The sequence below is a fragment of the Bufo gargarizans genome, chromosome 1, assembly GCF_014858855.1.
Source record: "Bufo gargarizans isolate SCDJY-AF-19 chromosome 1, ASM1485885v1, whole genome shotgun sequence".
Classification (NCBI taxonomy): Eukaryota; Metazoa; Chordata; class Amphibia; order Anura; family Bufonidae; genus Bufo; species Bufo gargarizans.
Window position 1 is genome coordinate 740,184,534 of NC_058080.1, and position 13,225 is coordinate 740,197,758.

Here is a 13,225-nt window from a genome sequence, read left to right on the forward strand (position 1 = left end):
GCAAGTTGGGCATCCCTGCCACAGACTGTCATTATAAAAAACGTTGCACAACGCGTCACAGTGTACCCTATTGCCACATGTCGTCGTGTAGCCGTACCCTTACTGGACAGTAATTGGATGTGCTGCTAATGTTGGTAATTAACAGCACTTCCTGTTCCAACCTTTACGCTGGATTTACACATTCAGTGTATAATGCAGTTTTCTGAGGTTGAAAAAAATAAATAAAAATAAGCCACACGTCCATCTAGATCATGGGTAGGCAACCTCTGACACTCCAAGCTGTTGTAAAAACTACAACTCCCAGCATTCTCAGAACTCCCATAGAAATGAATGGAGCATGCTGGAAATTGTAGTTTCAAAACAGCTGGAGTGCTGAAGGTTGCTGACCCCTGATATAGATACAACCTACAATTCTACTGGCTCACACATTTACTAATGTGAGTGCACCTAGATTTCAGTGTAAACTGTGCCAAAAGGTGGTGCAATTTGGCGCATCTGGGTTCAGAAAAATTATCTGCACCAGTCTTAACAGGGGGACAGGCAGGGCCTAGTATGCAACATTTGGCACCAAAATCGTTCCCCAATTCTGGTGTAAAATTCTGTCTCACTTTAAGCCAACTAACAGCTTTTATAGAGTTAGACAAGTGTGCCTAGCCATGCACCAAATTCATCATTCAGCCTGAGCCCCTGTGATAAATTTGGTGCAGGTCGAGACAGTCTGTCTACGCCATCTAGTCTATTAGTAAATCTGCCTCACTATGTAGCATTAATAACAATGAGGTAGACACAAATTATCCAAAAACATTTCTTCCCAATTCCAAATCTGGCAATCAGTAAATCCCTGGATCATCCTCTAGTATGTAAAAGACAGATGTATCTGCTCTTCTTATGTAATCTATTTTATTTGGATCTAGTAATGAGCGAATCGATTTGTCTCATTAGCAAGAGTTCTTCATCTGGTAGAGGCGGTCCCCACAGGTGAAGAAGCATCCACCGGATGACAGGACTGGACATCTCACTGGCACAGACAATCTTGCGCAAGCACAGAGGCTCTGCTTCCGCTTCAGGAGCAGTAACTGTTCATGCAACGCTACCCAGAAGTGAAGTAGCGCAGGTGTGACACTGTCAAGAAAGGGCAATGTCTGGCCATGTCAATCAACAGGCAGGTGGGCACTTCCTCCCCTGTGGGAACAGACCCTCACAGGTGAAGAAATCTTGCTAATGAGATGACTCAGTTTGGTCATTGCTAACTGGATCCTTTCTTGGTTTGGCTTAAACTGCATAAAAAAATGCATGTATAAGCCAAGCTATGGGCTATTTTCACACAAGCGTATTTGGTCTGGGAAACACCTGTAGGATAACTGCATTTCCCAGAACACTACTCCTCTGACCTGAACACACAGCATCACAGTGACTTATGACTAGTGTTGAGCAAACTTTTGTTTTAAGTTCAGCGTCTAAAGTTCGGGTTTGGGTTATCGAAGAATCGCGTTATGGACATGGTCCGTGGTAGCAGAATCCTTAACGCGATTTTTCGATAACCCGAACTTTAGACGCCGAACTTAAAACAAAAGTTCGCTCAACACTACTTATGATGCTGTCAGTTCTTGCCTGACCGTGGACCTATTGTACTGTGCCCACATAATGCCATGATGACAGTACAGCAGGCCCATGGTAAAGCAAGAACTCACAGCATCAGGTCATGATGATGCTGAGAGAAAGGAGCAGTGTTCTGTCCGGGAAATGCAGACATCACATGGAGCGCGTTTTCCGGACCAAACACGTTCATGTGTCCTGGCCTACAGCTGGGAACACACAACTAGATCTTATAGCAGGTATCAAATTTTTTATTTTTTTACCAAATCCAGGAGAAGGAACAGTATAAAGGGAGAACCGATACTGCTCTCTTTTGGATCCAGTCATACAAAAACTGCATGGGGGATTCCAGTCTTGAATCACTTCAGGCTTAATCCAGAGCTGCATTCACAATTCTGCAGATTCATGAGCTGTTAGAACCAATTAACAGTCACAGTCCTGTCGGCGGACATGTCACTATAGCTCTGGAGTATGTATAAGCCATAACTCAGCGTCAGTAATAGATATGTAATGCAATTTATGTCCGAATAGACTAATTCTACACATATATTAGGAAAGTATGGGAAAGCAGAACCTATGTTTTTATAAGCAGGTCTAGTGATGCTATATGTAAATCATAGTTATTTAAGGGCTGATTCCATCTCATGAAGTGATGGTGGATCACCAGGATCTTGCCACAACTTTATAAAAAGGTCCAACCTCTGGGACTCGATCCCGAGAATGAAGGGGATGCAGTGCTAGTGTGTCTTCACTGTTTTACCCTACACAGTAGGTGGCCAGAGAGGACACCTCCACTGATTAGATAGTGATGACATATCCTAGTACTAGGAGATCCCTTTACGAGATGGGAGTACCCCTTTAAGTCAATAAGGGGGACCCATACCAGTCTTTTTATTCAAGTTGGGAGTTTCAGGTTGAACGTCTTCCATTTCCTCATCCCCATCTTCACAATTCATTTCCGCTTCATGTTCATGTGCTGCTGGTTTGGAGCTTGGCCTCCCCCATTCTGTGGCAGTCCTGCTGTATCTGGAAGAAAGAACACATCAAAATGCTTAAAAAGGTCCACGTCCTCAGATCTAGTCACCATGAAAGTCACCGATAAACCAGACAGAACGCCTTGTAGGGCGAGCTCAGTGGAACGTGATGATACCTTTTACTTAGCAGAAAATACTTGTAATCCATATGCAAATGAGCAGTTAAGTGCACCAAGGGCGGCTCCGAGCCACTCGGTGCAGCCATACTACTTCCGCCTCCTCTGGCAGTCCTTCCCTCTCCTTGAATAACAGAGCCAGGTGCGATGACTATACACGGACCCAGCCCTGTCAATCAAGAAGAGGGAGGGGCTGGCAGAGGAGCAACAAGTGGCCTGGGCCCACCCGTGATGCACTTAACTGACACTTTCAGATTTCCTGATGCAGTTTTTAAAGAGAAGTCGTATCTGTGCTTTAAACTTTCTTTCCTTTTATGACCCACTGCCAATGTTGACATTGACACTGCATCAGGAAACCTGATTGTCTGAACATATCCAAAACATAGGGACAAATTGCAAATGTATCATTACATTCAGCTGAGCTAGCCCTACATAATATGGAGCAGTTTTGTTTTTGGGGAGGGGGTGGATGTGGCCCACCAGATTTGCTATCATATACGCCAGAAAGGGGCAGAAATTAAAGCCTAAGTGTATGCCAGCCATTAGCCTAATTTACTAAGGGGCAAAATAAAATTATAGCGCACAGGAGATCAAGACTGGTGTAGGAATCACCAGTATAAATAAATCTCCCCGATTTTGCCCGATTTATCAGCAAGGCTAGAACTACATTTGTCATGTGACAAAAGTGGTACAACAAAGTTTTTGTAATGATAGTCTATGGCCGGGGTGGCCAACCTGTGGCTCTTGCACGTAGTACGCGGAGACACGGAGTATGACCGGACGTTGTGCTCATCAGGTCACAGTGGAGAGCGTGTCAGACCTGCAGAGTCGCAGGAGCCCAGTGCCTGATCAGGAGAGGGAAGAGATTTTTTTATTTTTATTATAGAAATGAGCATGGGGGGCTGATTTAAGCATGGGGGGGTCCTGATCTGGGCAAAGGGGGGCTGATCTGAGCACTGAGGGTCTAACACTGGGAGTCGTCTGATCAGAGCATTGGGGGTCTTATTTTGGAGGTCTGATGAGGTTTGGGGATCTTATTTTAGGTCAGATAAGGATTGGGAATCTGATTTAAGAGTCTGACCTGAGGTCTGATGAAAAATATATTTTTTCTTTTTTTCTCTGCTAATGGAAAATAAGAAAAAAAAATATTTTTATCAGACCTCAGATCAGATGAAAAATATTCTCGCTCTTATTTTTCTTTGTTAAAACCTAGGTGCATCTTGTAGGGCGAAAAATATTGTGACTCGTGTGTAAATGTATAGCTTGTGGCTCCTGGTAGTCATAAGTTTTTTTTTTGGCTCTTTGTGTCTGTAAGTTTGGCCACCCCTGGTCTATGGTGTTGCACTATCACATGCTTGGATGGACAATTTGGATGGATTTTTGCGGCTGTCGTGTCGCAGTATGACACCATTGACCATCATTACAATAAATGTTGCGCAACATTGGTGTGGTGTAGCCCTAGCCCAATACCTCACAGTTTTGCAACATAACAGTAAATGGAGCCTTTAGGGCTTATGCACACAGCAGTCTAGTTTATACAGATTTTTATGCTTTTTTTTTTTTATGCGTTCCAATACCAAAATCGGCATATGGTGTGAGATTTGCCAAAGCTCATGTACAAATTGTGCATTTCGTATACGTGGAAACTGATCTGCGGTGTGGAATCTGTAGCGTGCGAATTGTTTGTGCATTTCCACATGTTATGTAGTGGTTTTCCCCATAAACTTCAATCAGGTTGTTAACAAAGAGAAAATGTGTGCCAAAAACAAAAAAAAACCTTGATAAATAGTGCGGAATTATGTGCATTTTTCTCCAGTTTTTATGTGCATTTTCTGCATATAAATCTGCGCCATATGCAGGTAGGCTGAGGGTACCTACACACTGTGTGGATTTGTATGTGGAACATATGCATTAAAAAACGCACATAAACCCGCACTATTTATCACAGGTTTTATTGCACATTTTCTGTGTATTTTAACAACTCCATGGAAGCTTAGGAGGAAAATCACAAGACCCGCAGATCTGCACAATCAATTGACATGCTGTGGATTTTAAATACTGCACCACAGGTCAATTTCCACACATAGAACCAACTCGGTGCACATGAGATCTGTAAAAGGTTATTAACTTCGCTGGTAATTTATAAAGCTGCGGATTTCCTGTAAAAAAAAAAAAAAAAGAAATCTGCGCTGAAAAACTGAGCGAAACGAGCACCGTGAGCAGCTACCCTAAGGATGTCGAATTCTACCACAATAATCATCCCGCTGTCCTATAATATCTTAACCTACTTCAGCATTGTCAACTGTAAACTTTATCCTGGCTTTCCTCTTAAGGAAATTTGCTACAGAAAATGTGTAGTATGCTTTGAAGACCCAGGACGCCTCGTATATGGAAGCTGTAGGAAAGATTGCACACAGATCTCCGCCTGTAACTGATTCCAGCGGCTCCTGCCCGCCCACCGCTTATGTATACCGGCACCAACTACTGATAGAATTGTAGAACATCCGATAAATAGCATAGACCCAGGGTGGACACGGATGTGATAACTTGTACCTATGATTTCCACAAACCCAGGACACGTCAGAAGTTTTAATTAGTGGGGGTCCGAGTGCTGAGCCCCCCACCACCACCACTAGGTGCACTAAGCGGAGCGCTGTGCCTCTTTGGTTTCTGTTCTTCTCTGCTCCTTGATGAGCGGTGTAAGGATTCGTACTAAGGGGGTCATTTATTAAGACTGGCGTTTAAGACGCTGGTCTTAACCCCTTATATCTGGCGGTGGATCCGCCAAAGTTATGAAGAGTCGCAGGCCTCTACATAACTTCGGCGGATCCACTGCCAGTCTAAATGTAAGACAGCTTCCTTGCCGTCTTACATTCAGACCATTTTCTACACTTAAAACAGGCCTAGAAAATGATGAATGAGACGGGCCTGCCGGCCGATCCCCTTCCCCGCCTGTTTTTTTTAGACCTAGTGTTATAGTGGGGAAAAGCGAGGATTGCGGTGCAAATAACCTTTACATCACACTCTGCACCAGAAATACGCCAAATAGGGGGTCATTTATTATCCAGAAATACGTCTCTAAGTCTTTAGCCATTCTACGGATCGGATCACTTCACCACTCCCTCACAGACCCAAGAAGAAATTTAATAAAATGTTAGCTACATATTAAACATGTAGCAGGACTAATACACGACTGTCCATGCACACTGCGATATTACTACCTCACAAGAAATGAAAACAACTGGTAAATACACGACAAGAGTTATGGATTCCAGAGGATAAAGAGACTATTGCTTTGATTAGGGATCGTTTAAACGGCCAGCGTTGACATGTGAGTACAGATTATTGCTAATCCTCAATCTCCTAAAAGCGAGACCATGACGCCTGCGTGCAATGTTAAGTGTCACAATGCCCTTCTTGTTTGTAGATCTTAAGAGGAGTTAATCTAAATTCCTAATCTTATCAACCAGTTCTCTGGATTTCTGAGCACCTTATAAAACCTCCAGATTTACAAAAAAAAAAAAGTAGAGCCATCACGAAGCGAGTTTCATACATTTTTGAACCGGTATTATGGACAAATGTCCTGATCTGACCACGGGTCTTCTGAATGCAACATACAGCACCATAGATCCCTATCAGGGGCATAGCTAAAGGGGCCTAAAAAAAAAAAAAAAAAAAAACCCAAACCCCCCCCCCCCCCCAAAAAAAAAACACCCCGAAGGAGGACTAAAGATTTTGTCAGGGCCACTTTAACAGTATTATACAATGACATTATTTGTAGGAAACTGACGGAGCAATCATGACTAGTACCAGGAGAGGGGGTTGCAAGGGAGGAGGGGTCCAGTCATTTCTAGTTACACCACTGATCCCTCTGATGTTGTGATTTCAGGTCAGTAGATCCACGGTCAGGCCAAAGCATTAACCCCTTCACGCATTATCAAGTACATGCACGTGGGGGAATGGGGTGCTTTACCGCATTCCCACATACATGTACGTGATGAGATCGGGCGAGTGCAGGAGCTGCACCTGCCTGATCCGCAGTAAAGGCCCGGCTGTTACTGATAGCCGGGCCCCTGCTGTATCCACCAGCATCGCTGTATGCGACACGTACGGGGTAAACAGAGGGAGGGGGCTGCCTCTGACTCAATCGGTTCCCCGCACTGCGCTGTCAGGGGGCCGATGGTTGCAGTGGCAGCCCTGATGCCCTACACAGGCATTGGAGCCTGCCAGCTACGGAAGCCCAGGAGATCCAGCCTGAGGGCTGGGTCTCCTAGGCAACTGTCAGCGTCTTACACAGTAAGACGCTGACAGTTCAATTCAGTACAATACATAATGTGGTCCAAATATAAAAAGTAAAAAAACAAACAAAAATAAAATAAAAATAAAGCATCCTTTTCCCTAAAAAGTAAATAAAATAAAAATAAAGCATCTTTTTACCAAAACAAAGTTGTAAAAAAAAAAAATAAAATAGGGAAAATGAAAGGTATACATATTAGGTATTGCCGAGTCCGTATCAACTGGCACTATGAAAATATCACATGACCTAACCCCTCAGGTGAACACAGTCCAAAAAAAAAAAAAAAAAAAAAAAAAAAAAAAAAAAAAGGCAAAAATAAAAAAAACTCACTAAAAGTGCAACACCAAGCAATCAAAAAGGCGTATTAGGTATCGCCGTGTCCGTATCTGTAAAAAATATAAAATAAACAGTGTCTAAAAAGCCATTTTTTGTCACCTTACATCACAAAAAGTGTAATAGCAAGCAATCAAAAAGTCATGTGCACCCCAAAATAGTGCCAGTCACCTCATCCTGCAAAAAACGAGACCCTACATAAATAAAATGCTGCTATTGTGCAAAACTTAAAGGGGTTGTCTGAGTTATATAAATATAGGCGAATCTGCTATATAACATATCTATGAATACCTTTGTAAATTACTCTGTTTATCTATAATAGCTTGTTTCTTCCCTGCTGACGCGAGTCACTTGACCCGCGACGTCATCCAGCAAGCTCCCTGTGCTGACGTTTCGTGTACAGGCTTAGCCCTGCCTTAGGGAGTGGCCTGTGGCCCCCCCTCCCCTCTCTGCATCTGGCTGTTGGCCGCTCCTGTGAGGGATTGCGCATGCGCGATCCTTACCAGTGCCGGCCTTGAGAAAAAAGCATCGCCCTGATCCACTGGCCATCGGACCACAAAGCCACCTCCCCCCGGACAACCACATAGAAGTAAAGCCTTGCCCATTATTGAAGATATATATCTGACAAAGATTTTATATATATATATATATATATATATATATATATATATATATATATATATATATATATATATACACACACACACACACACAGATATGTATATAGAGATATATATCTATATATGTATATGGAGATATATATTTGCTGATCTATATCTCTCGCTATATATATATATATATATATATATATATATATATATATATATATATATATATATATATATATATATATATATATATTAGGGGTGCACCGAAATGAAAATTCTGGTCCGAAACCGAAAATTCATTGCCCAAATACTTTTAAAATACTTTTTTTTAAATGATATTTATAACAGTGCCATCCACAGACCCCCCCCCACCCCATAACAGTGCCATCCACAGACCCCCCCACCTCATAACAGTGCCATCCACAGACCCCCCCCACCTCATAACAGTGCCATCCACAGACCCCCACCCACCCCATAACAGTGCCATCCACAGACCCCCCCCCCCCCCCCCCATTGCCGCTCCAGTACAGACTAGTTATAAAATGTGTACAATTAATAAGGATTCTATTCATGAGGCCCCCTCTGCAGTAGAACATTCAATGTAGCCACATCCTACTCACAGGGCTGTTATCTTAATGCTGGCCGGCCGGGCAGACGAGCGGCAGCGTCACGACTGACGTCACATGCCTGCGCCGCCTCCTTCATTCAGAAAGTAGGCCGGGCAGATGACGTCAGTCGTGACGCTGCCGCTCGTCTGCCCGGCCGGCCAGCATTAAGATAACAGCCCTGTGAGTAGGATGTGGCTATATTGAATGTTCTACTGCAGAGGGGGCCTCATGAATAGAATCCTTATTAATTGTACACATTTTATACAGACGTGGACAAAATTGTTGGTACCCTTTGGTCAATGAAAGAAAAAGTCACAATGGTCACAGAAATAACTTTAATCTGACAAAAGTAATAATAAATTAAAATTCTATAAATGTTAACCAATGAAAGTCAGACATTGTTTTTCAACCATGCTTCAACAGAATTATGTAAAAAAATAAACTCATGAAACAGGCATGGACAAAAATGATGGTACCCCTAACTTAATATTTTGTTGCGCAACCTTTTGAGGCAATCACTGCAATCAAACGCTTCCTGTAACTGTCAATGAGACATCTGCACCTCTCAGCAGGTATTTTGGCCCACTCCTCATGAGCAAACTGCTCCAGTTGTGTCCGGTTTGAAGGGTGCCTTTTCCAGACTGCATGTTTCAGCTCCTTCCAAAGATGCTCAATAGGATTGAGGTCAGGGCTCATAGAAGGCCACTTTAGAATAGTCCAATTTTTTCCTCTTAGCCATTCTTGGGTGTTTTTAGCGGTGTGTTTTGGGTCATTGTCCTGTTGCAAGACCCATGACCTGCGACTGAGACCAAGCTTTCTGACACTGGCTAGTACATTTCTCTCTAGAATTCCTTGATAGTCTTGAGATTTCATTGTACCCTGCACAGATTCAAGACACCCTGTGCCAGACGCAGCAAAGCAGCCCCAGAACATAACAGAGCCTCCTCCATGTTTCACAGTAGGGACAGTGTTCTTTTCTTGATATGCTTCATTTTTTCGTCTGTGAACATACAGCTGATGTGCCTTGGCAAAAACTTCGATTTTTGTCTCATCTGTCCACAGGACATTCTCCCAGAAGCTTTGTGGCTTGTCAACATGTAGTTTGGCATATTCCAGTCTTGCTTTTTTATGATTCGTTTTCAACAATGGTGTCCTCCTTGGTCGTCTCCCATGTAGTCCACTTTGGCTCAAACAACGACGGATGGTGCGATCTGACACTGATGTTCCTTGAGCATGAAGTTCACCTTGAATCTCTTTAGAAGTCTTTCTAGGCTCTTTTGTTACCATTCGGATTATCCGTCTCTTAGATTTGTCATCAATTTTCCTCCTGCGGCCACGTCCAGGGAGGTTGGCTACAGTCCCATGGATCTTAAACTTATGAATAATATGTGCAACTGTACTCACAGGAACATCTAGTTGCTTGGAGATGGTCTTATAGCCTTTACCTTTAACATGCTTGTCTATAATTTTCTTTCTGATCTCTTGAGACAGCTCTTTCCTTTGCTTCCTCTGGTCCATGTCGAGTGTGGTACACACCATATCACCAAACAACACAGTGATTACCTGGAGCCATATATATAGGCCCAATGGCTGATTACAAGGTTGTAGACACCTGTGATGCTAATTAGTGGACACACCTTGAATTAACATGTCCCTTTGGTCACATTATGTTCTGTGTTTTCTAGGGGTACCATCATTTTTGTCCATGCCTGTTTCATGAGTTTATTTTTTTACATAATTCTGTTGAAGCATGGTTGAAAAACAATGTCTGACTTTCATTGGTTAACATTTATAGAATTTTAATTTATTATTACTTTTGTCAGATTAAAGTTATTTCTGTGACCATTGTGACTTTTTCTTTCATTGACCAAAGGGTACCAACAATTTTGTCCACGTCTGTAACTACTAGAGCTGGGGGCCGGAGAACAGTGAACGCACCGGCCCCCAGCTCCTCCTCCCAGTCCCTCCCCGCTATTTTCTGCCAATATGTACCAATATCGGCCGAAATGGATTAGGCCCATTTTCGGCCGCCGGAATTTCGGTGCACCCCTAATTATATATATAATATATATATATATATATATATATATATATATATATTATATATACACACATACACAAAAAGAAAGAAGAGAAGCAGCACACGGAACTGTGTGGGTGCAAGAAAATCCTCCAAAGAGACCTGCGACCAAGGCCCCAAGTGTAGATAATGTAGAAAAAGAAGGCAGCACTCCAATGGAAAGTGAAAAAGTGGACGGTTTATTCACTCATGCTCAGCTCTGCTGAGCTGATGAGTGAATAAACCGTCCACTTTTTCACTTTCCATTGGAGTGCTGCCTTCTTTTTTCTACATTATATATATTTTCCTAGAGTATATATATATATATATATATATATATATATATATATATATATCTCTAGAACGGTAAATAAATATCTCGATATACATAATATATCTATATAGAAAAATAAAATAAAAAACGTTAGCCAACATGTTTTTTTGCTGGACTTTGCAGGGGGGGGGAGAAAGTGTATTGTACCACGTTTTTCCATCCTGCAGAGTCCTCACAAAAGTGCTTTTTTTTATTTATTTATTTATTTTTACAATGGAACTCCATGGTGATGATGTCACAGTATGACATCTGTTGTGTATGTTGATCGTATGACAAAAACCTACCCTTACGTGCCCCATCCAGCACTTCCATTATTTTCGTTCTTCTGCTCCATTAGATGAGAACAACAGAAATAAATAGTGCTGGTGTAAATGGGGCCTAAGAGGTGGGTATTTATGCAGGGAACCATTACTTGTCTAGCAGCAGGGACTCAAAGACAAGTGATAAAGTCCAGTTCAATATGGCGGATCTTCCCTGTACTTTATTATTTCGCTATAATAGCCTGTCTGCATTCACTACATACTGCACCACATACATGCGTGAGGAGTGTGGTGCAGATCTGCCTGTGTGAGCTAGGAGATGATCATGTGACAGCGTTTGTATGCAAGGTTAGGTTGTGCAGAGCAAGCAGTGCAGGGGGAGGGGAGATTATTCACACCCACAAATATTCATGAGGGAGAGCATAGTCATTGTTGGTACACGCCCCCACAACTTTGCTGCAGCATGTAAACAAAGCACGAATAACAAAACTATGCAATAAGTATGTTTTTTTTCCCTTAAAGAGGACCTTTCACCGATTATTACACTGTGAACTAAGTATACAGACATGTAGAGCAGCACTTACTATTATCCCCGGGCGCCGCTCCGTTCTCCTGCTATGCCCTCCGGTATCTCCGCTCACTAAGTTATAGTAGGCGGAGTCTGCCCTTGTTCTTCTGTAGCGCTGGCCAATCGCATCGCAGAGCTCACAGCCTGGGAGAAAATAACCTCCCAGGCTGTGAGCTCTGTGCTGCGATTGGCCAGCGCTACAGAAGAACAAGGGCAGACTCCGCCTACCATAACTTTGGGACTGAAATCTCCGCCTACTATAACTTAGTGGCCGGAGATACCGGAGGGCATAGCGGGAGAACGGAGCGGCGCCCGGGGATAATAGTAAGTGCAGGGAGATCCCCGGGCGCCGCTCTACATGTCTGTATACTTAGTTCACAGTGTAAAAATCGGTGAAAGGTCCTCTTTAAGAAATCAAGCTTAACTTAAAGCCTTTTTTTTTTTTCACCTTACATCACAAAAACTAATACCAAGCGATCAAAAACTCATATGCACCCTAAATTAGTACCAGTCATCTCATACAGAAAAAAAAATTAGCCCCTACATAAGACCGTCTCCCAAGAGAAAATAAAACTATGGCTTTCAGAATATGGAGACACTAAAAAAAATGATTTATGTAAAACTGAAACAACCAACCCAAAAAAGCCGTCATATTTGGTATTGTCGCGTCCGTAACAACCTTTTCTATAAAAATACCACATGATCTAACCTGTCAGATGAACATTGTAAATAGCAAAAAATAAAAGCGGTGCCAAAACAGCTACTTTTTGTTACCTTGCCTCACAAAAAGTTAATATAGAGCAACCAAAGATCATATGTTCCCTGAAATAGTCTCAACAAAACTGCCCCCTTATCCCATAATTTCCAAAATGGGGTCTTTTTTGTGGAGTTTCTACTCTAGGGGTGCATCAGGGGGTCTTCAAATGTGACATGGCAGCTTAAAATTATCCCAGTGAAATCTGCCCTCCAAAAACCATATGGCGTTCCTTTCCTTCTGCGCAATACCGTGTGCCCATACAGCAGTTTATGACCACATATGGGGGTGTTTCTGTAAACTACAGAAGCAGGGCAATAAATATTGAGTTTTGTTTGGCTGTTAACCCTTGCTTTGTCATTTGAAAAATTCTTGTGGAACACCTAAAGAAGTTTGTAAAATCAGTTTTGAATACCTTGAGGGGTGTAGTTTCTAAAATGGGGTCATTTTTGGGTGGTTTCTATTATGTAAGCCTCACATACATAATAGGACCTGAACTGGTCCTTAAAAAGTGGGGTTTGGAAATTTTCTGAAAAATTTCAAGATTTACTTCTAAGCCTTCTAACGTCCCAAAAAAAGAAAATGTAATTTACAAAATGATCCAAACATGAAGTAGACATATAGGAAATGTAAAGTAATGACTAATTTAGGAGGTATC

At 42.3% G+C, this 13,225-nt stretch overlaps 1 protein-coding gene and 1 long non-coding RNA gene across 3 annotated transcripts in view; one reads left to right on the forward strand and one right to left on the reverse strand.

Moving 5' to 3' along the window:
- LOC122924951 overlaps positions 1-13,225 on the forward strand; it is a 59,521-nt gene that overhangs the window by 21,250 nt on the left and 25,046 nt on the right. The window lies entirely within an intron of this gene.
- The window catches only part of WDHD1 (WD repeat and HMG-box DNA binding protein 1), a 148,696-nt gene that overhangs the window by 20,005 nt on the left and 115,466 nt on the right, over positions 1-13,225 (reverse strand). For both annotated transcript variants that reach the window (XM_044276483.1, XM_044276484.1), the window contains one exon: positions 2,480-2,622. In XM_044276483.1, coding sequence (XP_044132418.1) covers positions 2,480-2,622 — 143 coding nt within the window. The remainder of the gene's footprint in view (positions 1-2,479; positions 2,623-13,225) is intronic.